This window comes from Miniopterus natalensis, chromosome 3 (assembly GCF_054644295.1).
Source record: "Miniopterus natalensis isolate mMinNat1 chromosome 3, mMinNat1.hap1, whole genome shotgun sequence".
NCBI classification, from domain to species: Eukaryota; Metazoa; Chordata; class Mammalia; order Chiroptera; family Miniopteridae; genus Miniopterus; species Miniopterus natalensis.
This window is the reverse complement of record NC_142083.1, coordinates 83,009,144-83,036,321: the sequence shown is the minus strand read 5'-3', so window position 1 is coordinate 83,036,321 and position 27,178 is coordinate 83,009,144. Positions and strand designations below refer to the sequence as shown.

Below are 27,178 nucleotides of genomic sequence, written 5' to 3'. Positions count from 1 at the left end.
AGTTTTTTGTTTTTATGGATTTGCCTTTTTTTAGACATTTCATATCACTGAAATTGTACAATACTGGTATTTTGTCTGGCTCCTTTCACTTAGCATAATGTTTTTGAAGTTCTTCATACTGTTTTGGAGTGCATGTTGTAGCAGGTAGTTGTAGTTTGTTCCTTTTTATTGTTAAATAGTATTCTATTGTGAGGACATATTCACATTTTGTGTATCCATTCACCAGCTGGTAGATACTTGAGTTGGTGGATAGTTCCAGTTTTTGACTATTATGAATAATGTTCCTATGAATATTTGTGTACAAGTCTTTGTGTGGACATCTGTTTTCATTTTGTGGGGTTAAATGCTTAGGAATGGAATTGATGGATCATATGGTAAACTTATGTTTAATTTTTTAAGAAATTGCCAAATTGTTTTCCAAAGAGGCTGTATATAACATTTGATATTCCCACCGGCAATGCACCAGGGTTCTTGTTTCTCCAAATCTTCACCAACATTAGTTACTGTCTGTCTTTTTTACTTAGCCATCCTGGTGGGTGTAAAGTAGTTTTATGTTACACTTTCCTAATGAATAATTGAGTCACTTTTCTTGGTTCTCAAGATAAAATACAAAATTCTTAACCTGACCTTGAGCTCCTGTATTATCTGCTCTTCTCTCTGCTCCAGGCACTTTGTCCTTATGTTTCAGTTATGATGCCTTTGGCTGCAAGTAACAGAATCCGCACAACAATGCCATCAAGAGTTGGGCTTAATTTGGCTCAGTAACAAAGTCTGGCGGCATGTGGCTACAAGCGTGGGTTCAGTGACTGGTAGATGTTAGGGTTGGTGTCTTTATGATTCCTTTAGCCTTTTTCCTTGTATTTTTTCCTTGTACTTTCAATATGGCTGCCATTGCCTCAGAAAACTTGTTATGTTTAAGGCAGAAAGACCAGGAGAGGGACAGGCAAACATTTTCCATGTTATCTCCTCTGGTAAACTTCCTTTATGTCTTATTGGCCAGAAGCTTATCACAGGTCACTTCTAGCTGCAAGGGAGGCTCTGGACACATTGCCACCCCAAACAGAACTGTGGTTTGGTAGCAAGGAAGGATGTTCACCTGTTGGGGAAGCAACTAGCAAGTCTGTGGTTCAGATATTCTCTGATTAAGTGCTTTCCCTGTGTCTCATGCCCCACTCTTCACCCAGCTCTGCCTTCCTACTGTCACTTCTTGGTTCAAATATTACTTTCTGGCTGTGGGAGGGCCTTCTAGTATCATCGATATCTCCCTGTCATGCTTTTGTTCATAACACGCAGTTCTTTCCTTTATTGCACTTAGCATAGTGGGTCTGCTGTGGCGGTCAGATGCCACTCTCTGTAGACAGTAAGCCCCATGATGGCAGGGGCCATATCTGTTTCCTGCTGTGTACCAGTACCTAGCACAATACCTGGCTTGTAGTAGGTGCATTAATATTTGTCAAATGCAAGAACAAGCAAAATGAACTGAGAAACCTAATCATTTTCTTCTGCTTGGAACTACACTGGGATTTACTCTGTGTGCTGCACACAGCAGAAGTAGTTTGAACTAATGTCAGTTTTTGTAAGACATGGCTAAAATGTGGGTTAATGACCCTTTGTGGGGAGTACATTGTTGGACTTTGCTCCTTCCTGAAACTGACTGTATTCCTCTGGCAAATGATGACATATGCCCCTAATTCAGTGTTACCCTGCATAAACTTCTGGCATGAGAGTGTTTGCTGTGATTGTTTCCTAATTTTCTGGGCCATGCCCATTTTAGGAATATTTACAGGAAGGAGTTCAAGCTGTGGTTATCTTTTGAATTTTTAACGGAATCTTAAGTAGAAAATTCTCAGTCTAAGTTGCGGTAGAAATGTACTTCCTGTTCCTTCTTCTGTACTTATCTGTTAGCTTGGTATATGTGGATTAAACTACTGTGAGCTGTTAAGTTATAGAAATTAAAGTCCTGAACTTGTCCGTAGGCTGTTAAATGGTTTAGGTCAAGGGTAAGATGCCATGAGCAGCCGCAGGAAGGGCACATCTGTGGCGTGTTGTGGGTCTTCAACTGAGGAGCTGCCTTTGGATTTCAAATGTTGGAATTGCTTAGCGTAATACACCCTTTTCTCAAAAGGACTTTTGCTTTCCTGGCTGCAGGTGTGTACAAGGTGACCCCACGCTCCTGCCACCGGTTCGAGCAAGCCTTCTATACCTATGACACGTAAGCTGGGTGTTCACTGCTCTGGTGTTTGTGTGACTTCTGTAGAGAATGAGTGTGTACCTCTTCTTCAGTCATTTCTGAGAACAAAAGGAAGTAGTTTTTCTGGAAGAGGTTGTAGTTTTTCTGGAAGAGGTAAGGTTAGGCATTAAAAAGAGTTTCTAAATAAGGATTTTAAGACACTTGGGTAAATTATTCTTTTTTTCTTTTTTTTAAATTTTAAATTTTTTGGTTTTCAATTATAGTCGATATTCAATGTTGTATTAGTTTCAGGGGTATATCATAGTGGTTAGATATTTTTATAATTTACAGAGTGGTTCCCCCAATAAGTCTTGTACCCACCTGGCGCCACCCATAGTTATTACAATATTATTGACTATTTCCTATGCTGTACTTTACGGCCCTGTTGTAACTGCCAATTTGTACTTCTCAATCCCTTCCCCTTTTTCACCAAGCTCCCCCCCGCTCCTCTGGCTACCTTCAGTTTGTTCCCTGTACTTATGAGTCTGTTTCTGTTTTGTTTTATTCTTTAGATTTCACATATAGGTGAACTCATATGGTATTTGTCTTTGTCTCTCTGATGTATTTCATTTATCATAATACTTGGGTAAATTATTGAGAAAATGGAGATAGGATCTCTTTCCCAAGAATTCTGTAAACCGAGGATGGAAGACTGTGGTTTTGAAGTGGATTAAATATGATTTTTGTTAACTCTTCCTCCAGCCCTCACTATTGGGAATTTCTCAAGCTCAAGCCCACCATTTCTGTACTTTTGCAAATGCTTGTGGGTGTCACTGGGCTTTGGAGATGTAAAGTTTTGGAGGGGAGAATTAGTTTATTCTTTAAAATCCTGATATGTGTATTTCAGCCCAAACTAAGAGCAATTTTATGTAGTCTATTTCAGAGTCAGGAAGATGGCCCATAAAGGGTGTTGTTTGTGATTCTTTGAGAATGACTAGGTCATATTGCCAGTGTTTTATTCCCACCTCTCTGATTTATAGGTCTTCACCCAGTATCTTGACGTTGACAGCCATTCGCCACCATGTCCTTGGAACTATCACCACTGACAAAGTGATGGATGTCACTGTGACGATCAAGTAAGACGAGTGTTTCAGGGTGGGCCGAGTGTGGGAGGGTGGTGGTGAGGCCTGGGGGTTTCTCTGGCAGACTCTGAGGAGTGTTTTTGACTTCTCCTCTCTCACACTCACGGGTGGGCCATAAACTAACAGCAGCCTCGGTCCTTTTCTCTTGCGATTCGAAAGTTAACTTTGGATGAGGAAGAGTCTTCTGACAGCTCGTCTCAGTGTCTTAAATTTCTCTTTCAACTCTTTATATTTCCTGTCTTTGCTGGGGGGGGGGACACACACTGATTTATTTGTTGTATTTCAAGTGTTTTAGCAAATCCAAAAATACTGCCTGTTTTTCTTAGAGCTTTTCTCGAAGGCTTGGAAAATAGAGACAGCACCTGTATAGGACAGGTCACGAGAGAGAAAGGATATGAAAGGCCGTCCCCTCACTGAGGGTCATGTGTATGTGCATGTCACTTTTTTTTAATCCTCACCTGAGAATATTTTTTCCATTGATTTTCAGAGAGTGGAAGAGGGAGAGAGAGAGAGAGAGAGAGGGGGAGAGAGGGAAAGAGAGAGAGAGAGAAACATTGATGTGAAAAAGACACATCGATCGGTTGCTTCCCAAATGAGCCCCAACTGGGGCCTGGGGATCGAGCCTGCAACTGAGGTATGTGCCCTTAAACCCAAGACCCTTCATTTCACGGGCCAGTGCTCTAACCACCGAGCAAAACCAGCTGGGGCTGAATGTCACCTTTGAAAGGAATTTTTGCAGTGTGGTGAGGTGCATCTGATACCTCAGTTTTCTTGAGAAATGAAAGATTTTGGCAGCCGGATTGACTTTGTCAAGTAGAATGGAAATCTTCGTAACTTTCTCTGTCCTTACCCCAGTTGAAGTTGCCTTTCCAGCTGTGCGCCGTGTTTCTGTCCACCACCTCTTCACTCGACCATCCTTTCAGAAAGTATTGAGAGTCCAGTGTGACTGAGCATAGGCCACAGCTCCTGCCCTAGTCTCGTGGGGGAGGCATGTAGTCCAAGAATCAGACACAGCTATAAAATTACAAGTGTGATAAGCGCTTTGAATTTGAACTTGTTGGGATTGGGGGCATTTAGGAGAGGCCAGCGCATGTTAAGCCAGAGTGATCCTTTAATAGTAGAGATCATATCATTCCTCTACTTAAAACTCCAGGGGTTTTCCTTTCCACTGGGAATGAAATCCAAGGTCCCCACCAAGGTCTGTGAAGCCCTAGTCCCCCTGGGACAGCCCCCCCCCCCCCGACCCATCTGACTCTTCCCTGGGCTCCTTTGCCCAGGTTGCCTTGGTCTCCTTGCTGTCCCTTGAGCATGCCTAGGGAGCTCCCCCTCCAAGACTCCTAGGACTTTGCACTTGCCCTCCCCTTGGCTTGAGACACTCCTCACCCAGAGAGCCACATGGTTCACATATTCACTTCCTTCAGGGTTACCTGATCCAAAAGGCCTTGACTGACCCCCTAAAAATAGCACCCCCACACTCCCAGCACACTCTTTGTCCACACTGCTTTATTTTTTTCACTGTACTTGTCATGTGACGTTTTTCCTCTTGTGTGCCTCTTCCCTCTAGAATGTGGATTCTACAGGGTTAGGGAATGTCTGTCCTGTTTATGGCTGTATTCCAGTGCCTGGTCCTCTAGCAGAGGATGTTCTCAATAAAGATGGCATAAAAGACAGAGGATGGTGGCATGGGGAGCACTCCATGTCCTCGGGAAATCTGACATGTTTTCATCAAGTCATAAAGTCAGTGGTATTTCATTCCAGCCCAGATCTACCAGATACCACTACTATCATGCAGAAGTTCAGTCTTTATTTTTAAAAAACTCTTAGTTTATTCAAATCAGGAAAAGCCTGTGCCATGTGGTATTTTCAGGTGTCTGGTATTTTCACTTGTGGGTGACCACTTGCAGATATGTCAGATTCCCACCGACCACAGGGACAAGTGACCACATCCTCTGGGCTGCTCCTTCCTTCCCTCCAGGTCTTCCATTGACAGTGAACCCGCCTTGGTCTTAGGCCCCCTGAAGTCTGTGCAGGAGCTGCGGAGGGAGCAGCAGTTGGCCGAGATTGAGAGCCGCAGGCAGGAGCGGGAGAAGGGCAAAGAGGAAGGTGGAGAAGGAAGGACCAAGCCCCCTGTCCAAGAGATGGTGGATGAGTTACAAGGCCCCTTCTCCTACGACTTCTCTTACTGGGCCCGGTAAGCTCTCTCGGGCTTTTCTCTGCAGTGTCTTCTGTGCTGATATTCTTCCTAATGGAGGGACCGAACCAGCCAAATTGAAGTCTTTTTATTATTTCAGGTCTGGAGAGAAAATCACTGTCACACCCTCATCTAAAGAGCTGCTGTTTTATCCCCCTTCCATGGAAGCCACCGTCAGTGGAGGTAGGTGTCAACTCCAGGAGCCAGCAACTCAGCTTTGCTGCATTTAAGCATTTGTTCTGCATTGTTGTTACATTGAAAGCATCTGTAAGGCACATAGATGCTACTATTTGATGGATGGAATGAGTGAATGAATGAAATCAATAAAAGTAACTCTTGCTGTTAGAAAGGGGAGATCTTTTTGGAAAAGGACTTGGTTTCCTTCACATTACCAGGTTGACAGCAGAGGTTGGTGAAAAGCAAAACCATGAGTTGCTGAAATGTGAGCATTAGTCATCCTGTGTCTGAACTGTTCATGGTGTTTGTATTTTTTGGTAGGGATGATGGGAAGGTCTTTTTAGGGCTGGATAATTAGAAGTGACTGCTTAAGGGGTGTTTGCCTTTTGGCTACTGATAGTTTTTTCTAGCATTATGGGTTTATTCAATCCCGGGCATTTATGTGGTTTGAGTTTGAAAGTAGAGTGTGTAGAAGAACCTGGCTTTCAGCAGGCAGTCTGTTCAGGGTGGTCATTCATGTTGGATGCTCTGAGGTCGAGCAGCACAGCCTTTTACCTACTGTAAAGGCATCTCTCCCTGTCTTTGGCCTGTGAGAACCGAGAGAGGAGTAGTGAAACCCCAGCCTTTAGGTTTGCCTGCTAATGTTGGCAGTTAAATGAGGCCTCTCCAGGATGGAGAGAGGCTTGGGCCCCTTCCAGTTATTGAAGTTTTGGGGACATTAAACAACTTCATTGGGAGGTTAGCTTCACATATCTTGGTTTTAGACCCTTCTTTATTGGGAAGCCCCCAACCAGAAGACTCCCCTCCCTCTGCAGTTAGGTCTTGTTCTTCTGTTTACTTGCCTTTTTAGAAAGCTGCCCAGGGAAGCTGATCGAGATCTACGGGAAAGCAGGCTTATTCCTAGAAGGCCAGATCCACCCAGAGTTGGAAGGAGTTGAAATTGTCATCAGTGAAAAGGGGGCAAGTTCACCCCTGATCACAGTCTTTACCGATGACAAAGGTGCCTACAGGTAAGCCTGTGATTAAGAAACATTCGCATGGGACCACTTGGGGAGCCGGGATTTCCTTGCAGTTAGGCAATGCCTCCTGCAGGATCTGAGGCAAAGCCATCTCTGCATTTCTCTCTTTCTTCAGTGTTGGGCCCCTTCACAGTGACCTGGAGTACACAGTGTCCTCACAGAAGGAGGGCTACGTCTTAACTGCGGTCGAAGGAACCATAGGAGATTTTAAGGCCTATGCCTTGGCAGGCGTAAGCTTTGAGGTAACACTGTTTTTAAAAAGCAGTTTTATTGAGGTATAATTGACACAATACACTGCACATAAAGTGTATAATTTGTTATATTATCAACCTAGTTTCAACATGTGAACACACCCATGAAAACACCACCAAACACCCCCCAAAGTTTCACTGTACCCCTTGGTAATCCATCCCTTCCATCCCACCCTGCCGATCTGATCTGCTTTCTGTCACTGTGGATGTTTGCATTTTCTAGAGTTTAATATAAATGGAGTCATACAGGACGGCCCCCTTGTCTGGCTTTTTTCACTCAACATAATTTGGAGATCTGTTACTTGAGCTTGTTTGCATGCCTTTTGGGAAGTGTTCCAAGCTTTCCTCCTCCTCTGCTCTGTGTCGAAGGATGCAGGGTAACCTGCAGGGGTGTTTGATGTCTTTCTCTCTTCCCTCTGTCCTTCTGGGAAGAAGATGCTGTAAGATGCACAAAGCGAGCCTGGAGATCCTTGAGTAGGAATATTTTGAACATGGAGGACAGAGGAAAAGAACAGCACATCACCTCGAGTGCAAAATGAAAATTCTGCACTGCAGAATACATTTTAAGCTAAATTGAAAGGTAGTTAAACTGGGGAAAAATATTTATACCATAAATAATACCCCCAGTTTACAAGGAACTACTAAAATTGTTAAGAAAAAACTCAATACAGAGAAGATGAACGAAAGATATGAAAGGCAGTTCACAGGAAAAACACAAGTGACTAATAAATGTAGAAGAAATGCTCAATTTCGGTAATGACTGAGGAAATGCAAAGAAGTTGCCATCAAACCACTGGGTTAGAGTTGCAATAATTAAGACCATATCCATGTTTTGGAGGGTGTGTATTTTCCCATGCGTGGATGATTTATGGAAATATGCATGATCCCAACCACTTTGGAGTGCAATTTGGTGGTATCTTTCTGAATTTAAAGTGCACATACCCAAAAGTTCTTCTCCTAGGAATGGATTATTCAGGAAAAGAGAAAAACCTAAAAGCACAAAGATATACATGTTTGGGGACCTTTAGATTGTCTTTCCTTTTCCACCACAAAGATGGTTTCCTGGCCTCTGCAGCTGAATGATGTGCAGCTGTTAAGCAGTGAGGCAGATCTCTGTGGACTGGTAGAGGAGGAAAGTCAGGGCACACGGTTGAGGGAAGAAAGCACATGTAGTGTGTAGCGGGCCACTTTTGTCCCCCTCCCCCCAAGTAAACCTGCCAGTCTGTCAACAATAGCTGTAATGTCTATAAGCTTTGTGTGGACATCGAAACAGTTCTGGAAGACTACACACCAACCTGTTAACATCAGTTACCCCTGGGAATGAAGAACAGACCTTATGTTCCCCCAACAAATAACAATAAAAGAAAAATGACCCGTAAGAATTACCTCTTGACTTGTGCATTCCTGTTAACTTCAGGGTTAACATGAAGGTGACTTGCTCTGGTGTTCCCTTCTCACCCCCAGATCAAAGCTGAAGATGACCAGCCCCTCCCTGGGGTCCTCCTATCCCTCAGCGGTGGCGTGTTCCGTTCCAACCTCTTGACTCAGGACAATGGCATTCTGACTTTCTCAAACCTGGTAAGGTGGCCTGTAATCTAGCGCCTGCCTGTCTTCCCCACAAGGGAGCAGGGACGCAGTGTGTGACTTACAAATGCTGCCCGACAACGTGAGAACAGAACACCAGCGCGGAGTGTGTGAAGCTTCTCAGGGGAGCACATGTAATTAGAATATTGCTCTTACTAGGACTTAATGCACCTGATTCATGTTCCCTTCCACACACACTTCTTGTTTTCTGGTCACCCACTTGTCACAAAGACAATGTAATTAATGACCCTGGCCACAGCGGCTGCTGTGTTAGGCGGCCCTTTGTTTTACCACAGGATCCCGTTGTTTAAGATGCTGAACCTTGTTCAGCAGTTAGCTCGTGTTTCTTCAGCAAAACATACTTCACATGGTGTGAAGATAGTGCCAAGTTTTCAGCCCCTTGGCTGGTGGGGACTCAGGAAGTGTACATTAATTGGCCATCTTGTCAGTCCTGGGAATAAAGTGACTTACAGGGATGTCACAAGCAGGCAGTGATGTGTATCCGAAAGGCTGCACGCTGTGCGGTGATGTATGCTTGGGTCCAAATCTTCCCTCTGCTCCTTATTGGCTGTGTCATCTCGGGCAGGTTACTTGACCTCTGAGCCTCAGTTTCTTCATTCCTAAAAATCCAATGATTGCTACCTCACACAATTACTGAAGGCACATGATAATGACAACTGCTATTGCTATAATTGTAATTGCTGTTACCCTCACTATTTATGGTAGAGTTATTGGTATCTTTCTGTCTGTCTAGGAAGCTCTGATGCTCTTGTGGCTTCTGTTTCATCGTGACTTTAGACAACCCCCTTTAAGCCCAACCTAGATGTGGCCACAGATGCTCAGTTTGTGGTTGGTTGTCTCTCGGCAGAGCCCTGGTCAGTATTACTTCAAGCCGATGATGAAAGAATTCCGGTTTGAGCCATCCTCCCAAATGATTGAGGTGCAGGAAGGGCAGAATTTAAAGATCACCATCACCGGATACCGCACGGCCTACAGGTAAGCAGCCCCTGCCTACTTCCCTCTCATCCAGGCCTGGGCTGTGGAGTCACCCTCATGCTTCTGTCATCTAGATGCTCATTCCAGCCCTCATATGCATTTTATTTGGGAGCCAGGGGAGATAAGATATGAGGTCCAAAGATTTTTGACTGCTTCCCTTTCCTTCTAATAAAGTAGTGATTCAGTCACAAAGTTCTTATTTTGAAATAGGCCTTTCCTTCTAATAAAGTAGTGATTCAGTCACAAAGTTCTTATTTTGAAATAGGCCTGTGAGAGCCTATATAGCTGCTTGAAAGTTTTACTTTTTAAAAAAGTTGGAAACTTGAATTAAATTTTTAAAAGGAGGATGTGTTCACTTGAGTAAAACTTTAAAATGTTAAAAAGAGTACACAATGTATTTTTCTCATATCCTTGTCTCCCAGCTACCCAAGTTTTCCAGTGTTTTAAATACTTCCAAAGATGGTTTATGTAAGTGTACGTATGTGTTTGTATTTGTGTGTGTGTGTGTACATATATATTATTTATACACAAAGACACACACACATATATATATTTAAACACATTTACAAAAGCACTTGAGATGAACATTGATTAATCAGGAGTATGTTCAGAAAAATGGACTATTTTCAACAATAGTATAAAAGAAGATTTATTTTCATTTCATTGAATGCTTCATTATTTAAAATAAAGCTTAACTAAAATAAAATGGAATAAAATAAAGCTTAGCCTTTTAAATTATAATTTTCCAGAGTATCCCTTAAAATATATAAGAGCCCAGCCAGTGTGGCTTGGCAGTTGAGCATCAACTTATAATCCAGGAGATCGTGGCTTGATTCCCAGTCAGGGCACATGCCTGGGTTTCGGGCTCGACCCCTAGTAGGGAACATGCAGGAGGCAGCCAATCAGTGACTCTCATCACTGATGTTTCTATCTCTCTCCCTCTCCCTCCCTCTCTCTCAAATTAATAAAGACATATTTAAAAAAAAAAAAGTATGAGATGAGATATTGATGATACCCTTGCCGGCTTGAGCCTTCTGGTGGGAAGGCTGGATTGGCAACTGAAAACAGCGAGATCTGAATGGCCTGGGTCCTTGGGGCGCAATTCTCCACTGAGCTGTTTTGCACCATAAATTGTTGGTAAACGCAGGACACTTTTCCTGAGATCCTTTGTGTGCTTCAGAAAAATCACAAGAATATCATGTTCCGTTTCTTCTTTTGTCACTGTAGTTGCTATGGTACAGTTTCTTCTTTAAATGGAGAACCAGAGCAGGGTGTTGCCGTGGAAGCGGTGGGACAGAACGACTGCAGTATTTATGGGGAGGATACCGTGACAGATGAAGAGGGGAAGTTCAGATTACGTGGATTGCTGGTGAGACTTTGAGCATGTTTTATTAGGGGATTTTTTTCATACAGTGTTTGGAGGTGTCTTGTGGTGCCCCCAGGACTGCTAGGAATGGGCCAGGTCAGAGGGCTGGGGTGGTGGGTAAGGTCCTGAAACCCTTTCAGTTTTCTTAACTGACACATCTTACCTTTTTTCTAGCTGACATACTAGGTTGGGCTTCTGTGGTAGAGTAAAGTGGGAAACTCATGGGTTTGGTGTAACTTTTGTCTGGCATTGGGTGGTTGTGGCTTAGGCCACGGCTCTCAAACCAAAGGCCTTTGGGGCCAAAAGAGAGGTGTGAATAGCTGAAGGAGACCAGGTGTACAGTAGGGAGGACTGTGGGGAACTGGAGAGGGCCTGGCCCATGCAAAGGGAGAAGCTATCACTCACCTCTAGCTCATTAGGGCCGTGTGGGAAGACAGACTGAGGGTAGCCACATTGTTTGAATTTTTAAAAGAGAAGCCAGAAATTCAGATTTCCATGTGAAAACCGATTTTTACATGTCAACAATTAGTTTAAAAAAATCATAACTTCTTTGTGTGGGCCCGACAACCACCTTATTTGTCCTTTTGGCTGCTATATAGCAACATTTGGTTTAGGATTTATGGTGCTTTTTTTCTCAGTTTTTATTTGTGCGTTCACTCACATGCTCACTCTGCAGACACTGAGTATAAACTGTAGAAGTCACAGAGAGAGTGTGGGCTGGATGGCACCCACAGGACTGGGCCACTTGGATTTGGAGTTGGGTCCCCAGCCTTTCAGATTCACACACTGTATATGTCATACACATCTTGGCAACAGACTAATGTTTGCCCAAATCATGTGAGCTGAGGTGCAAATCCGTTTGCCAATTTATTTAGGTATGTTGGGGGCAATGCTGTTTTTTCCCCGAAGACAAGAATGTCCAATGTCCCGGGCACCCCCACTCTCAGATATTGGGGTACCTGGAATTCAGGTTGGAAGCCAGGGGAAATACAAAGTTTTTTTTTCTTAAATAAGTAAGGAAAAAAGTAATTCAGAAGTTTACAGACAATGGGTTCATTTGTGCTATTAAAGCTTTGTTTTAAACTGAATTTATCTGATTTGCAGCCTTCCTAGAAATTCTCCTCTGAACTCGTATCTCTCTTTGTCAGAGTTGCCACTAACCCATATAGCAGTGTCAAAAATAAACAAAAAACCTCATTTCATCAAGACAATTTACTTCCATCTATGGGAAAATTGTCATGTGCTGGCTTTCTTAGAACAAAATACTATTATCTGAGTAAATATCCTTCATGTGTTCAGTGTCAAAAAAAAAGTTTATTTTAGAATGGTGACTTTTTGGTAAACATGTTATATGCCTATAAATTTGAGCAATAGGATAAAAAGTACAAAGGAGAAATTTGTTTTTTAAAAGGAAATTTAAAAATTTTTTTTAAAATAAAATTTTTTTTTTTTTTAAACCTAAAATCCCACTTGCCAGAACTAATATCCATAGTAAGCATTTGGGAGTGTCATTCCAGTTATCACTTGATGCATATATACACACAGAGGGGAGAGGTGGGCTGCAGGAAGGAAGAATTTTGTCAGACTGAGAGCATATTCTGTTTGCAATTTTGAAATAAGAAACCACATTTAGTTTTCCTTGGGTAGAAGAGACTGAATGGGGATTGAAGAATTGCAGGATGTCAGATAAATGTTTCTTCATCAGGATGCTTTTTAAAGCAACTCTTTAGAAGGTTGACAGACCACAGATTGGGAACTAAAATGAGTGGGACAGAAAAGCTCTGGTCCTGGTGAGGGCCTGCAGTCAGAGCAGACTCAGATCAGGTTGCATGTGACAACTTCTTTCTAAAGCTGTGATTCCTGGGTTCCTTGCAGCCAGGATGTGTGTACCACGTGCAGCTGAAGGCAGAAGGCAATGATCACATTGAACGGGCGCTCCCCCACCACCGGGTAATTGCGGTAAGGCATGAAGTTCTTCAGCAGAATCGTGGTATGATTGCTTCCCTGATCAAAAATCCTTTAGTGTTCCTCTGGCTGGCTGCCTTTCATCTGTTGCGGGGGCAACTTCAAATCCTAATTAAGGGTCCTCTTAGAATAGTGTCATCTTCCCAAGCAGCATCTTGTGGGGTTTTTAATGAACAGCGTGGCTGTCACGCATCCAGGGAAGAAATTTGAACTGTTGTTTCCCCACTTCCCTGGAAACTCTGATCATTATTCTGCAAGTTAAGGATCTTAAGGCACAAGGAGCTTTTCCAATCAAGGGAGTGTAATAAAGAGAACATGGGCTTAATTGGTAGCAGGGCCACCCAGTTTCCTTACGTTCAGATGACCTTGTTTTTCCCATTTGGTGGGCAGAGTCTTTTTGATATTCCAGATAATGACTTTGCTAACTGATTCCTAAAGGGGCAGCCCTCTAGGTCACAGGAAGTGGCCTGGGAATCATTTGAAGTGAAGCTTTTCTCCCACAAAATAACTCTCACTTGCTAGACTAGAGGACTTGGGTGGGACAAGAGGGACCTCCCTTGGTGGCTTTAGTAGGTGGCTTTAGGCATAAAGTTTGTGAGGGGTTAGAGAGGTGGCAGGCCATTTAGGACTGTTTAGCCTAGAAAGTGGATTTTTTTGATGTCTTTATGGTACCTGGCATTTTAAACAGTGGCACTTAACAGTTTTATATTTCTTTGCTGTGGTGACTTAGGCCAGTATCACAAGCAATCATGTGGCCTGCAGCCTGGCAGATATGAACAAGTGACAAATGGGAGAGCACACGCCCACCCAGAGGGGGCAGCCGTGGCTCAGCTTTTGCTGATTGCTGCCAGGCAAGAACATCTTTCTCTCTTTTCAAGAGAAACCGGAAAACTTGGCTTTTTTGTATATGAAATTTTTAAAAATGTTGGCAAGTAATTGAAACTTAGAAAACAAATACTGCATTTGTCAAACAAAATGTGTCTGTGGGCCAGCTACAGCCCATCTGCTTGCTATCAGATTGTGACCTTGGTCTCAGGCAACTTCTGTGGCAAATTTTGCTCCTTTAACATAGGAAGTGAAGTTTGTTATGAAATGGCCCCTGGGATATCACACAGCAAAAGTAGAAATTCCTCTTCCAGCTTCCTCAGTTCCTCATTTCTTTCTAGGTTGGCAATAATGACATCGATGACATAAACATCATAGTTTTCCGGCAGATTAATCAGTTTGATTTAAGTGGAAATGTGATCACTTCCTCCGAGTATCTTTCTACATTATGGGTAAGGCCAGCTTTTTAAGGTGAAAGTACCATGTTCTTTTCAGCTTTGAGACGAGCAGGAACAGGATGCCTGGCCTCTCTGGCACTTGCTTTAGTGTACTAAAGGCGGAGATGCTGAGCGTTGAGGGTAAGATTAAGGACACCTCGGTCTTAGCATGTATCTCAGAGAGTGATGGCTGATTGCTGGAGAGAAATGCATTCTAGTTTCAGGTAACCGTCTTGCTAGCAGTATATATCTTTGGAAGTATTGTCGTAGAAGCTTAATGAATGATCAATAGGATCTAGAGTCTAAAACAGAAATACAATTTCAAGGCAAAGTGCTTCATAACTGTTTAAATTCTGTCCAGGGTGGAAGTGGTGGGCAGTGGACTAGAACCCAGATCGTCTGGGCTGCCTCCTGTCACGGGTGGTTACTTACCTTGCTGCCTTGGGCAGTCACTTCATTCCCAGGGACCTTGGTTTTCTCCTCCGTAAAGCCAGAGAATTAGACTCAGTGACCTCTTAAGGTCTGTCCAAGCTCTAACAAAATGTCATGCCTGTAATTAATGAAGAAATGTTTATACACTGCCCTGTGATCCCTTGAAAGATGTTAATGAATTGCTTCAGTGTATTTTTCAGAGTCACCATAATTTTGTGTACAGTGAAGTATTAGACTTGGGTGAGAACCTGTGCTTGGGTTTTAACTCACCTCTTAACTTCCCTTCAGTCTGGGGGTTGAAAGCATGTTGTCAGAGAGTGCAGAGAGCTGAGTAGGATGTGGGGCAAACTGGAGAGCCCATGCCTCATCCAAGGGCAGTGAGGGAGCAGACAGGAGGTGAGGGTGCCACTGCTCTGCTCTCTCTGATTAACACTGCATTGGGAATTCTGGCTCGGGGTTGACATCACTTCCCAGTTTCCCAGGGAATCTGGAAGTTAGAGTTATTTGAAATCACCTGATTTTTAAATATAGGGATGAATTCAAATTTACTTAAAATACTCTACAAATCAGAAAGAACATATATTCAGTATTGGGTGTGACCTACAGGCCTTCAGTATTTCCTGTGACTTTTGTTTTAGGAAGACTCCTCTTGACTTGTGTGTTATATAGGAAAGCGTCAGCATGGGCCCTGAGGAGGGGTAGCTTTGGCATTCTCTTGTGGCAGGTGCAGGGACTGTTCCTCCCTCTTCTCATGCCCCATCACATGTGGTGTGACAGGCAGCAGACTGGAGCCAGAGAGAAAGAAAGGCCAGAAACAAAGCACTACAATTGCTGGAAGCAGCCCAGAGAACCAAGTGCAAAATGGGAATGTATTTCAAGTTTAAGATTACAGCGTATGGAGAAGCAGTGCCAGTGGGGAGACCTCAGTGATGTGGGTTGAGTCCCAGGCTTCACCGTGTATAGATTGTGTGACCTTATGAGACGCAGGCTCCCTGAGTCTCCTTAGGGATGATAATGATTCCTGTTTAGTAACCAGGATTGGTGACAGTATATGTAGGGCACCTGTTGCATGCCTGGTGTGTTATGGATGTGTTAGAAGCTGTTCTTTTAAAATATTATAATTACACTATTAGAGCCATACTGAGTGTTAACATAAGTCATCAGAGTCTGCTTTAAATCTTACATTTCTTTGCATGTCCTGCAACTGGAGTCTTGGATGAATGCATTAGTATAGCTTGTCAGGGGAGGATGGTTTCTCTTTCAAATATCCATGTTTCCAAAGATCCTTTCCCCCCAAGAGATAAGCTGTCCTGAGCATGTCTGAAATGAAAGGTTTATCATTTTTCAGTTCAAAAGCCTGTCCTGCTTTGTTTCTACTCTCTAGGTGAAGCTCTACAAAAGTGAAAACCTCGACAACCCAATTCAGACGGTTTCTCTTGGCCAGTCCCTCTTCTTCCACTTCCCGCCACTGCTCAGAGATGGCCAGGTAATCGCTGTGGCACCATTCTCATTTCTGTCTTTGTCTTAATAATCCTACTTTTTAGTTTGAGGCATAGTTCTCTCATTTTCTCTTTAAATACCACTCTGCAGAAATGGTTGACATTTTCCTCTCTGAATCAAAGGAGATTGGCCTCTGTGGTGATTATGTTTCTTAGTGTTTTTCTGTTCACAAAAATAACACTTGTTCATGGCAGGAGAGTTTGGGAGCGAAAATCAGACATAGCCCGCTTAGCCAGAAATAACCACTGTTAACGTATTGATAAGTATCCTTTTGGCCTTTTTTCAATGTGTGTGCACATATGTGTATAAGTTTAAATATGCAGGTACATTTATTTTAATAATTCAGAGCAGCGACTCTTGTACAGCATTTTGTAATCTGTGCTTTTCAGTTCAGAATATGCCATGCATCTTTTTCCCACCATAAATCATTTATAACATGATCTTTAATGGCTGTACAGTAGTCCAAAGTATAGGAAATACAATAATTGATTTAACCAAGGTGCTAATGTTGGACATCACTTACTGATTATAGAATGTTTATTACCAATTCTAATTGAACAGAGAAAACTTTTATAGTTGGCATGATGGGAGCATCCTTTGCAGAGACTTTAATTGCTTTCTGGGGGACAGCGTGGAGGGTATCAGTAGTGAGCCTGTGGTCTGACATTTCCTCTCGGCTTCTCACCACCTGCCACATAGATGATACACTGTGGTCTTCTTGGTATGAAATGGCTATAAAGAATGACATAGATTGAGATGGAGTTTTGGAATCCTCTTCATTTCTCCTGATGCCCTTTAGAATAGATACTTTAGGTAGCACAACACTGTGTGAACAGCTTGGGCTCATCTGGGTTCCAAGGCTGCTTGGTACCATATTAGCTAAGTGACCCTGGGCAAGTCACTGTTAAGTTCTTCAGGCCTTGCTCTCCCCATCTGTACAGTGGGGATAACCATCCTGATCTTGTCAGTGTTTGGGAGCAAAGCAGGCACTGATCTGGCACACAGGGTTCAACATGCAGGGCTGTGACCATCACTGACCTTTTCAGAGATGCCAGCTAATGAGCACCGAAATGTGGTCCCTAAAAAATCAGCCTCATTTTGGATTGCAAATAGTCTTCCTTGGTTTGATCATGTCCCTCCCTCATTAGAATTGGCTCATAAGAAATACTTGTGTTTCATAAAGTCACATCCTCAAAGGGCGATGATTGTGGTTGAATATGTTCATAATAGGTGCCACAGCCTCTGAAAGCTTTATCAGAAGGCACATCTCAGAGTCGCTGGAGACATGTGGCTGTCACTGCTGGGTTAGCCCACTGAGGTTACCACTCTGAAGTTAGCTACCATGGTTTTGGATGTATAAGCTTGGGGATTTCATTTAAAACATAAAGTCCTTTACATCATAGCCATATGTTAGGTTTTAGTTTTTATTGCTTTGCCCAAACTGCCCTTTATAAAAATAACTTCTCACTTGTGCACAGAATTACGTGGTGCTCCTAGACTCCACGCTCCCCAGATCCCAGTACGACTACGTCCTGCCACAGGTTTCTTTCACTGCAGTGGGCTACCACAAGCATATCACCTTGATTTTTAATCCCACGGTAAGGAGGAGGGGGAGTTCTGTGAAAACCCATGGGGCTGGCAGAAGAAGGAAAATTCACACACCCTGTGCCCCAGGTATTGGGCAGAGGCAGGACCACTGATTACAGGGTCCTTGGCATCGGGTCCCTTGAGTGTCCTGTATTTTGCATTCTGGATTCCCACAGATGTTTTTCTGCTTTTCTGAGCACTGATGCCTAAGTCTCCTTTGAGGAGGAAACTGGCAGTGAGGGGAGGGGATTGTTTAGGTCAGTGGCTCAGGTGTGACTTTGGGGGAAGAAGATCACACTGCACCACTATGTCCCAATTGGTGGCATTGTGGTCGTCCAGGAGTCTCATGATACCTGACCCGCCCAAACTTCTAGAGCCTGCTGCCAGTTTACAGGACATGTATAGAGAACTCGAGAGCATGTGATGGACACCAGCAGATATAGGGTGTGGATACTGCAGGACAACAACGTAGAACCTGACTTACTTGACAAACTGAAAGAGGAAAAAAAATATATGTGGACGGGATACCTGTAAATTAAAAGAAATTAGTTTATCTGTCAGTTGCAATGTGTGGACCTTATTGGATCTTGTATCAAATACTGTAGAAAAGGATGGTCATGTGGTCTCTACTCTGATTGGCCCGGGTGAAAGTTGAGGGTTCTGTTCTGTTGGAAGAAAGGGTGAATGACCACTGGGGTACAAATAGCAGCTGCTTCATCTCCTCACTGTATAATCTTTGGGACTAGCTTGGTCATCACTATGTTCCTGAGCCTAGAGCAGTGAGTTCTCCATAGTTCCTTATAGGAAGCGCCCTGTGTGTAGCTAGGACTTAGCCACACGAGACACGTTTACTTCTCAGCCACAAGGACTCCCTGCTCTTATAGTGCTTCTTTCCCCAGTGTAGACAGTGGAAGTTCAGGGGATGAGGAATACCTCTTGATGGACTGTGTTTGTTCCTGAGTTTCAGAGAGCAAGGAATGAGCTTGGATAGTAGAGGGTGCATCTGAAAATTTATCCAAGTTGCCTCAGTGGCTTGCTTTGGATAGTGGGAGTTTGGATTATGTGGGTTACCCGGGTGTCTGGGACAGCCAATTCAGAAGGCTGGTGGGTCACAGCTGTGTAATAGTGGATGGCAGGTAGGTGACGGTGTTCTTGGTGTTTGCAGAGGAAACTGCCTGAGCAAGACATCGCACAGGGTTCCTACATCGCCCTGCCTCTGACGTTGCTTGTTCTGTTGGCCGGCTACAACCATGATAAGGTAGGAAATCCAGGGACCTCAGGAGAAAGCAGACATGTCATCAAGAGGGGTCCCTCAGCTGTGAAGGAACAGAGAAGAAGGTCCAGTGTTACAGAAGTTACAACTTGTCAGGGTTGGGAGGGACTGTAAAGGCCTCCTTTCAAGGCCATAAATGTCTGTAACATCTCTCCTGATCCTTAAACCTGGACTACTTTGGGACACGTGCTGCTCAGAGAGAGCCAGCCATCTCTGCTGACCCTCTCCAGTGCATAGGCTGCCTTGTTTTGAACTGAGGTCCACCCATTAGCACGTAGCGGGTGGTGACGGTACCTAGAAAGGGAGCTGTGCTAACCTGGAGGGCTTTAGTGTCCATCTGGACAGACATCTCCTGGCATCCCTCTCACACTCTCCCTCTCTCTTTAGCTCATTCCCTTGCTGCTGCAGTTGACGAGTCGACTGCAGGGCGTCCGGGCTCTTGGCCAGACAGCCTCTGACAGCAGTGGCCCAGAAGATGCCAAGAGACAAGCCAAGAAACAGAAGACAAGGCGGACGTGAGGAGGAGGGGGAGCAGTGAAGTCTCACTCAGACAGGCCACAGTCATGGGGCACCACCGCCATTGGCATGAAAGCATGCATTTGACTAACTTCAGAACGTGCCCTTTGCCCTGTGCGCCTGTCAGCATAGCTGCCTGTTTCTGTCCTCCCCTTGTCCGGCCCCTCGGTGCAATGCAATGAATGGACCCTCCTGTCACTCTGCTGAGCACAATTTATTTTCTGAGTTGAAGATAATTTATTATTATTATTTTTGTCGAAGAGGTATTTAAGCTGTGCTGGTGGTGTGAGAATGTAATTCTTGATCTTCAGCATTCATTTGCAAGAATTCCACTAAACGTGAGTTTTGACCCCCTCGTGAAGAACCTGTTGGAATTACCTTTTCCTTTCATGTCTGTTTGCATCCAAGATCCCTGCTGGAAACTGTACGACGTGTGTCTACTACTAGGAGGGTATGTTAAGAGGTAAAATCAATAAAATTGCCCGTTCATTGTGTCGTACGTAGCTCATCTCAGATGATTTTCTTGGATTACATTGGCATATTGCCAGGGTCACATATTAGAGGGGCACTCAGATCCTGAGTGAAGGGCTGGGGCAAGAAAATCCTCAGCAAAGGCAAGATGATACACAGCAGCTGTCTTTTGACTTCGGAGGGAAAATAGGGGAGGGTGAGGCTTTTGGTAAAGTGCACCCACCCTGTCTAAAGGAGCTGGTTTTTCCAGCTCACTGGGGCTCTGCAGGAATGTGTGCTCATGTTTCTAGAGATGCCAGAAAGAGCATTTTTGTTAAACTTTCCAAGTTTTAAATGTTAGCAACAAATTAAATTTTTTAGAAGAGCTCATACTTTTGGTCAAACAAAATGCATATGAAGGGTGGGTGAGGCCTGAAGGCTGCGGTTTGCATAAGTGATCCACAGGAATTCATAGCACTTGAACAACATTAATTCAAAGCTTATAGGAATGGAATTAATTTATATTGAAGGAGGGGACACATCCATTGAACATTAATATTGAGTACCACGTGACAGGCACTGGGGATATAAAAATGGGTAGAGTAGATGACACTATAAATGGAGTTGGAAGAGCTGGAGATCAAGTCTGCTTAGTTCCCTGTAGCCCCAGTGCTCAGCATGCAGTGAGCATTCTAATGAATGAATAGGTGAGTAGATGGTGCCTGCCTTTGTAGAACCATCATTGGGTGGAAGACCAGCCAGTGAGTAGACAAGGGCAGTGCAGGGAGTTGAGGGCCTCTTGGTGGAAGAAGCTCAAGTGGCCATGGGGGCACGGAGCAGAGGTCTGATTCCACCTGAGGGCTTAGGGAAACTTCCTGGATGTGACATTTGAGCCCAGTCTGGTAGGACACAGAATGGAGAGAAGAAATACAAGGATGGTCTTTTTGGGTGGAACTACCAAAGCAGAAGGTCAGTGTGAGGGTGTCCTGGCTCTTGGCCACCTGAAGAGTTGCTTTGTTTCCAACCAGTGGCTCTTGGGCTGTTTGCCACTTCACAGGTTTGCTTTTTAACCCGAGAGGGAAGTAAACTCTTAGAGACCTGGGACAGATGAGATACATAATCCATTTCTTGGAGTGTTTTCTTACTGTTATTCCAAGTGGACACCCTGTAACATCCCTTTTAAATGTTAATGGGGCTTTTTATTGACATGGTGTAAAGGTTAAGAGCTTGTGAAAGATACAACTAAATGTCAATATATTCCGTCCAGTTCCCGAGGCTGCCATTAAGTGGCAGTCTTCCCCCATCGCCTGCCGCAGGTCACCTCTGGTGTCAGTAGGACTTCTGCAGGGCTCTCTGTTCCTGGAAGAAGCTGATGTATTTCAGTACATTTGGAAGTTGTCTGTAATTGTCCCCTGTGAAGTGTGTTAATGTTGTTACAGGATTTGGAATGGTGCAGAAGTTATATGAAACATATTTTTTTCCCTCTGAGAGAAATTTTTTAAAATGTCTAAAATGGTAAGCTCTTGGAGAACTCTGGTGCTTGCACATCTTTACTTATTAGAATAGCCCTAAAACCTCAATGAGGACACTCCAAAGACCTTTAGGAAAGTGTTATTCTAAGGTGCTGCCTTCCCCTCAGTATTCTTTTCTGTATTTTCTTGTTTTGAATTTTCTCAACCAACCAGAACGGGTTGTTGCAAGTAGGGGCATGGGAAGGGCTGAAAGCCAAAAGGAGCATGTGCACGTTCTTGCGTTGGGGGGGGCGGGGGGGGGGTTGGTAGCTGTAAGAGAAGGGCAAAGGGAAGAAGCAGTGCTTCTGCTTAAGTCTAATGGTCTAATTGTGAGGAGAGAAGATTCATGAAGTCAGGTGAAAGTGAATGATTGCCTAGGCTAGGAGCACTGTCAGGAATGGCCCTGAGTGGTTACCACGTGCCAGGCACTGAGCTGAGCCCTTTTGTGCATGTCTGTTGGATCTTTATGACCTTATGAAGGGCATATCTTTTCAGTCCCATTTTATAGAGGAGGAAACAGACTGAATGCTCTTGCAGCTTCTTGATACAATGGGATTGTGGTTGGATCACAAATACTGTAACTACACCCCAACGCCTGGGGCTGTTTGAGATTCTGTTTTGCACATCCTTTTGGATGAGTGAATTTTTTCAGTGTTCCACTAGGTGGGTGAAACAACAGCCCATCTTGCAGTTGCTCTTTGGAATTTGAAGATTCTGTAAAATAGATGAATGCATTGAAACAAGTGGTCCCGAAATCTGTGCAGAATCCATGCCTCCAGAGACTGACAGCGGCCCCTCCCTGTCGGTCTCCACAGGGAAGGCAGCTGGCAAGAGGCCTGGAGCTGACAGCTGCAGCATTTTCATTCTGTTACTGCTCCCTGAGCCGGAGGAGAGGTGGCTGACACCACCGAGCCATCACTCGGGACGCGCCTCTCATGCTGTGTTCTCCTGGGCTAGGGTAGGCAGGAAGATGGAGAAAGAATGTTTTGCTGCCTACTAAAAATGCTTCTTTCCTTGCACAGTTTCAAGACCGCCTCACCTAAGATGACTGCTTCTCAGTTATGATGGGAAAGAACTGTTCACATAGGAAGATGGGCTCTAAGGCTTGATTGAGTGCAGGGGTCAGCAAACTGTGGCCCACGGGCCCCATCTGGTCTGTTGCCTGTGTTTGTAAGAAAAGTGTTGTGGGAGCCCAGCCACAGCCATCAATCACAGGCTGTCCGAGCCTGTTTTTACCCTGCAGTGGCAGAGGTGGGAAGCAGTGGCAAAGACTGTGTGGCCTGCAAAGCCAACAATATTTACATTCTGGCCCTTTCTAGAAAAGCTTTGCTGGCTGACCGCTATCTAGTGGGTACTTTGTAAGCTTTGATCTTTGGGGGGCGGGGGTCATTAATTCATTCAACAGCTATTAACAGCATCTAACCTGTGCCAGGCACTACTCTGGGTACTGGGGGTTTGGTGGTGAGAATATACTAGCGGACCTCAGCTCTCCTGAAGTGTAATGCTGATGGAGGAGGGGCAATGAGCAAGTCAATGGATAAGTGTTACAAAACAAAAACCAGAACTGGTCCATGTGGTAGAGGGTGATTGGTATCAGGGAAGGCCACTCTAAGGAGGTGACATTTGAGCTGAGACCTGAGGAAGAGGAGGGGCTAGTTATGCAAAGATCTGGAAGAAGAGCTTCTAGCTGGAGGGCATAATAATTACAAAGCTCCCCTCGCCCCCCAGGAGGAAATGCACTTGCTAAGTCTGAGGAACAGCAAAGAGACCAAGTCCTGGGACAGTTCAAGCTTCAGAAGGATGGGTGGGGAGGAGGGGCTTCCAAAGAGACCATGAGGACTGGCCCGTGAGGTGGGGGAGATACAGGTGTAAGCTGAGTAGTTGCAACAGAGATTGTAGGGCTTACAAAAAAATCTGGCCCTTGACAAAAAATGTTTGCCAGTCCCTGGATAGGGGACACAAATACTGTCCTTAGCAGGAAGGGCTAGGAATCCCATCTTGGGTTAAGTCTGTCTTTTGATAACAGAGCACACAGCTCACTTCTTTGGGACTGACATTGATTTTTATTTTATTGATTTTTAGAGAGAGAGGAAGGGTGGGGGGAGAGAGGGGGAGAGAGAGAGAGAGATACCAATTTGTTGTTCCCTTTATTTTGCATTTATTGGTTGATTCTTGTATGTGCCCTGACCTGGGATCAAGTTCACAACCTTGGTGTATGGGGACGACGACCCTTTAACTGACTTAGCTACCCAGCAGGGCTGGATCATTAATTTTAAATGTTTACAGCCTCCTTGCTTCAGATGATTCTGGTTAATTTCTACAGCCTCTTGTAACAGGGGTCGTCTTCATTGGCTCTCTGAGGCTTCAGAACATATTGATTCTGCAAAATGTACATTTCTCTGAAAAGAACGTCTCCGACATTACAGGAGAGTATACCTCGCTTGTTTCCTGTCCCTTTTATTCCCCTCTGAACATGATAAAATCATGATCCCTGTGTCACTGATGGACCCTCCTGTCTCTTGGAAGCGGGGCTTCTTTTGCTTGCTTTCTTTTTAAATCTTTCAAGCCAATGAGGCAGAGTAGAAAATGTGTAATGGCTTTGGAGGTAGATAGGTCTGAGTACAAGTTCTGCCCCTGCTAATGACTGGGCCCTGTGACTTTGGGCAAGCTGCCTAATGTCCCTGAGCCCTAGGCTGTTCTGCATTAAAATGGGGATGACAGTGGCATTGCAGGCTGTTGTGAGGATCTCATGAAATACTCATGGAGCAAGGGTTTGATTCATGATATAATCCCTCAGCAGAGGTGGGGTTGGCATTCAGCAGATACCCACTGGTATGGCTCTTCCTGTGTTTTATAGCTGGTTGTGGGGCTGGTCACAGTGTTGTTGATTGGTCAGGGCCCATGCCATGACAGATGTTCAGTGGTTTGAAAGCCATCCCTAGGTAGAGATGAATTCTTCCTTCCTTTCAGGGCCTCGGACAATCACAGTGGTTTACACTGGTGCAGACACTGTTGGGTCCTACCCAGATCTCCTTTATGTGGCCAGTGCACCTGCCAGCTGCTGTGAGTGCTGCCTGCTAAGAGCTCACAGCTGTCCCTTCTATGTATACGCGCCCTCTCCAGATGGGAGCCACCTCCCCAGGAGGGGACGCCACGGTCCAGTGACTAACTGATTCGGCAGTAGGAATGGCTGCCCCTGCCTTGTGGTGCTGCTGTCCATGCTCCAGAGCTCCTGAGGGATCAGGCTGAGCTAGACGTTAGAGACCACATTCTCGTTCAGCTCTTTCCCCTTCTGCTTCCCGTGGTCCTCACTTCCCTTCTCCTGGAAACTCTCCCTTAAAAACCCACATGTGCCCAAGTCCCTGTCTCTGGCTCTGCTTCTGGCCATCAGTGTCCTGCTGTTTCAGGTCTAGATCTTTCTGCGATCACCAGAATGGTGGTTGATCCTTGGGGACCCAGTGAGGAAGGGTCTGAGGGGGCCATCTGCATGGAGCTGGTTTGGTGGGGACAGCAGGCAGGCAGGGACCCTGCAAGGGATGCAACTCAAGGGTTTTAGTCAAATACCTTTATCCCCCTGACCCATGCAAAAAAATGTGGGCTCAGATTGCAGTTTCCTCCATGCCGCACTGTGGCCCTGTTGTCTGTTGTGCTATTGGCAGGTGTTGGGTTTGGAAGGAGTGTATGCGTGTGGGTGATGTGTGATTGCAACTCTTTGTGTGCATGCATTTATGTGTGGGATTGTTTGTGTGTGTGTGTGTATGTGAGTGAGTGAGAGAGAGACTGAGCCTGTGAGCTCTCCTTCTGGTTCAGTGCCCCCGCCTGGATGGCCCTGTTCACCTGCTGCTCTGGGCTCCTTGAGTGGTGGCCAGCTGGCAAAGGAGGAGGACACTGGGATGCCTTGTTTACTGGGACTAGACCATCCCCACCATATTGGGCCTCTTGGCCTCTTGGGTGTGACTTAGCCTCTGCTGGCATTGAGGGCCTGCCAGAGACACCATCTGGCCTGGGAGATGTTCTCAGCCTGGGTACAGCCCACTAACTACTGCCTGCTCTTCTGTCCAGAAAAACAGTCCAGCCTGACTTGAGCAGGCACCAGGGATGGACCATGTCTCAGGAAAGGTTACCTTGGGATCATCCTGGTTTCGGAACCTGGTTCTGCCACTTAGGTGCAGAGGATTTGGGGTTAGTTACTGCCCACTGGCTCTATCTTAAGCCAGCCTAGGGTTTGAGCTGTCTTCTCCCTGGTTCTGCCCAGGCTGGACCGCCTTTGCCTGGGTGATGGGTCAGAAAAAAGACATTAATTAGTTTTATTAGTCAGCACTCTTGTTTGTAAGGGTTGCAGACCCATCTCCAGCTAGCTTAGGCAGATATCTCCAGAATCCAGGGAAGGGTAGAGTGCAGCAGGCTTCAGGAACCTGTGGAACCATGGACCAGGCCCCTTCTTCATCTTAGGTAAAACACTAAGGTCTTTATAGTAGTTTTCTCATTTGATTCTTAAAATAAACTAATGAGGAAACTGAGGTTCAGAGCAGTGAATTACCAAGGTCACACAGTAAGTGATATCTGTGGGATTTGAACTTGTCTTTCTGACTCTAAAGCCTGAACTCCTAATCACCAGGCATTGTATCAGATTATTAGTTAGGGTAAGCTAAACTGCTGTAACAAATAGGCCCAGACCAAATGGTGCACACACAACAGAAGTTTATTTATGACTCATGTTACAGTTAAGGGTGGTTCCAGGTGAACAGGGAGAGATAGGTCTATATTATATTATACACAGTTGTTTGGCACATAGGCTCAGAGTCTGCCATCTCCAGCATGTGGCTTCTAAGGTCACTTTAGCGACACAGCATGGTAGAGTTTTATGGGCCAGAATGGGGAGTGGCACGTCACTTCCATTCCCACTCCACTGACTTGGACTTGGGCATGTGGCCCCATCCAGGTGCAAGGACGACTAGGAAATCTGGTTAGCTGTGTGTCCAGGAGGAAGAAAGGAACAAATTTGATGGGCAGCTAGCCATCTCTACCATATATAATAAGTATTTCCATTATCTGTTGCTCTTTTCTAGTCCTGTTTATAGGTAGTTTTCCTACTCAGAACCATAATATGTATTCTCATTTTTATTTGATTTCATTCATTTATTATAATCCTTTTTCTGTGTGGCTCCACTGAGTTTTCATAACGGTCATGGCTATAGGCTGTGTATACCAGTTGTTGAACAGTTAGCTTATTCCAATTTTTTTTTCAGATAATAAAACAGCAAACACTTTTATGCCAAAAACCGTTGCCACTGTTGAGTTATTTCTTTAAATTCTCTGGAGTGGGAATATCAAACCTAATGCATGAACATTTTTATGGCTTTTGACACATACTACCTTACTGCTTTCCAGAGGGCTTGTAGCTGTCTACAGTGATACAGTGTGACCAGCATTGGGTGCTACAGTTGGTTCTAATTCAGCTGCTGGAAAATGGTTCCTTAGTTTATTATGATAACCTTTTCCAGGTCTCAACCCCTTGGGGGTGGTGGTATGTGAAACAAAATCATTTATTCACTCAACAAAAATTTCGAGAGTTTCTGTTATGTGCCAGGCAGTGGTCTAGGCTCTCGTAAATAGTGAATTAAAGAAAAAAACACCAAGTCCTAACTCTCGTAGAGCTTTATATTCTAGTAGCAAGACAGACATTAGTCAAGTAAACACGGATGCATGGGATCATTTTAGTCAGTGAAAAGTGCCAAGAGGGCTGTTCTAGGCTGATCATTCTGAGAAGGTGCCTGAGACCCTCT

The 27,178-nt window shown here is 44.6% G+C and overlaps 1 protein-coding gene across 1 annotated transcript in view; it reads left to right on the top strand.

Annotated features, from left to right (window-relative positions):
- LOC107524384 (BOS complex subunit NOMO1) overlaps positions 1-19,930 on the top strand; it is a 47,015-nt gene extending 27,085 nt beyond the window's left edge. The window contains exons 17-31 of the mRNA XM_016196298.2: positions 2,149-2,212; positions 3,211-3,306; positions 5,288-5,503; positions 5,604-5,686; positions 6,531-6,690; positions 6,815-6,941; positions 8,415-8,528; positions 9,403-9,530; positions 10,758-10,899; positions 12,772-12,855; positions 14,028-14,138; positions 15,940-16,041; positions 17,534-17,653; positions 18,808-18,900; positions 19,303-19,930. Of these exons, the coding sequence (XP_016051784.2) occupies positions 2,149-2,212; positions 3,211-3,306; positions 5,288-5,503; positions 5,604-5,686; positions 6,531-6,690; positions 6,815-6,941; positions 8,415-8,528; positions 9,403-9,530; positions 10,758-10,899; positions 12,772-12,855; positions 14,028-14,138; positions 15,940-16,041; positions 17,534-17,653; positions 18,808-18,900; positions 19,303-19,434 (1,772 nt within the window). The 3' untranslated portion in view covers positions 19,435-19,930. The remainder of the gene's footprint in view (positions 1-2,148; positions 2,213-3,210; positions 3,307-5,287; positions 5,504-5,603; positions 5,687-6,530; positions 6,691-6,814; positions 6,942-8,414; positions 8,529-9,402; positions 9,531-10,757; positions 10,900-12,771; positions 12,856-14,027; positions 14,139-15,939; positions 16,042-17,533; positions 17,654-18,807; positions 18,901-19,302) is intronic.
- Positions 19,931-27,178: the final 7,248 nt, after the last annotated feature.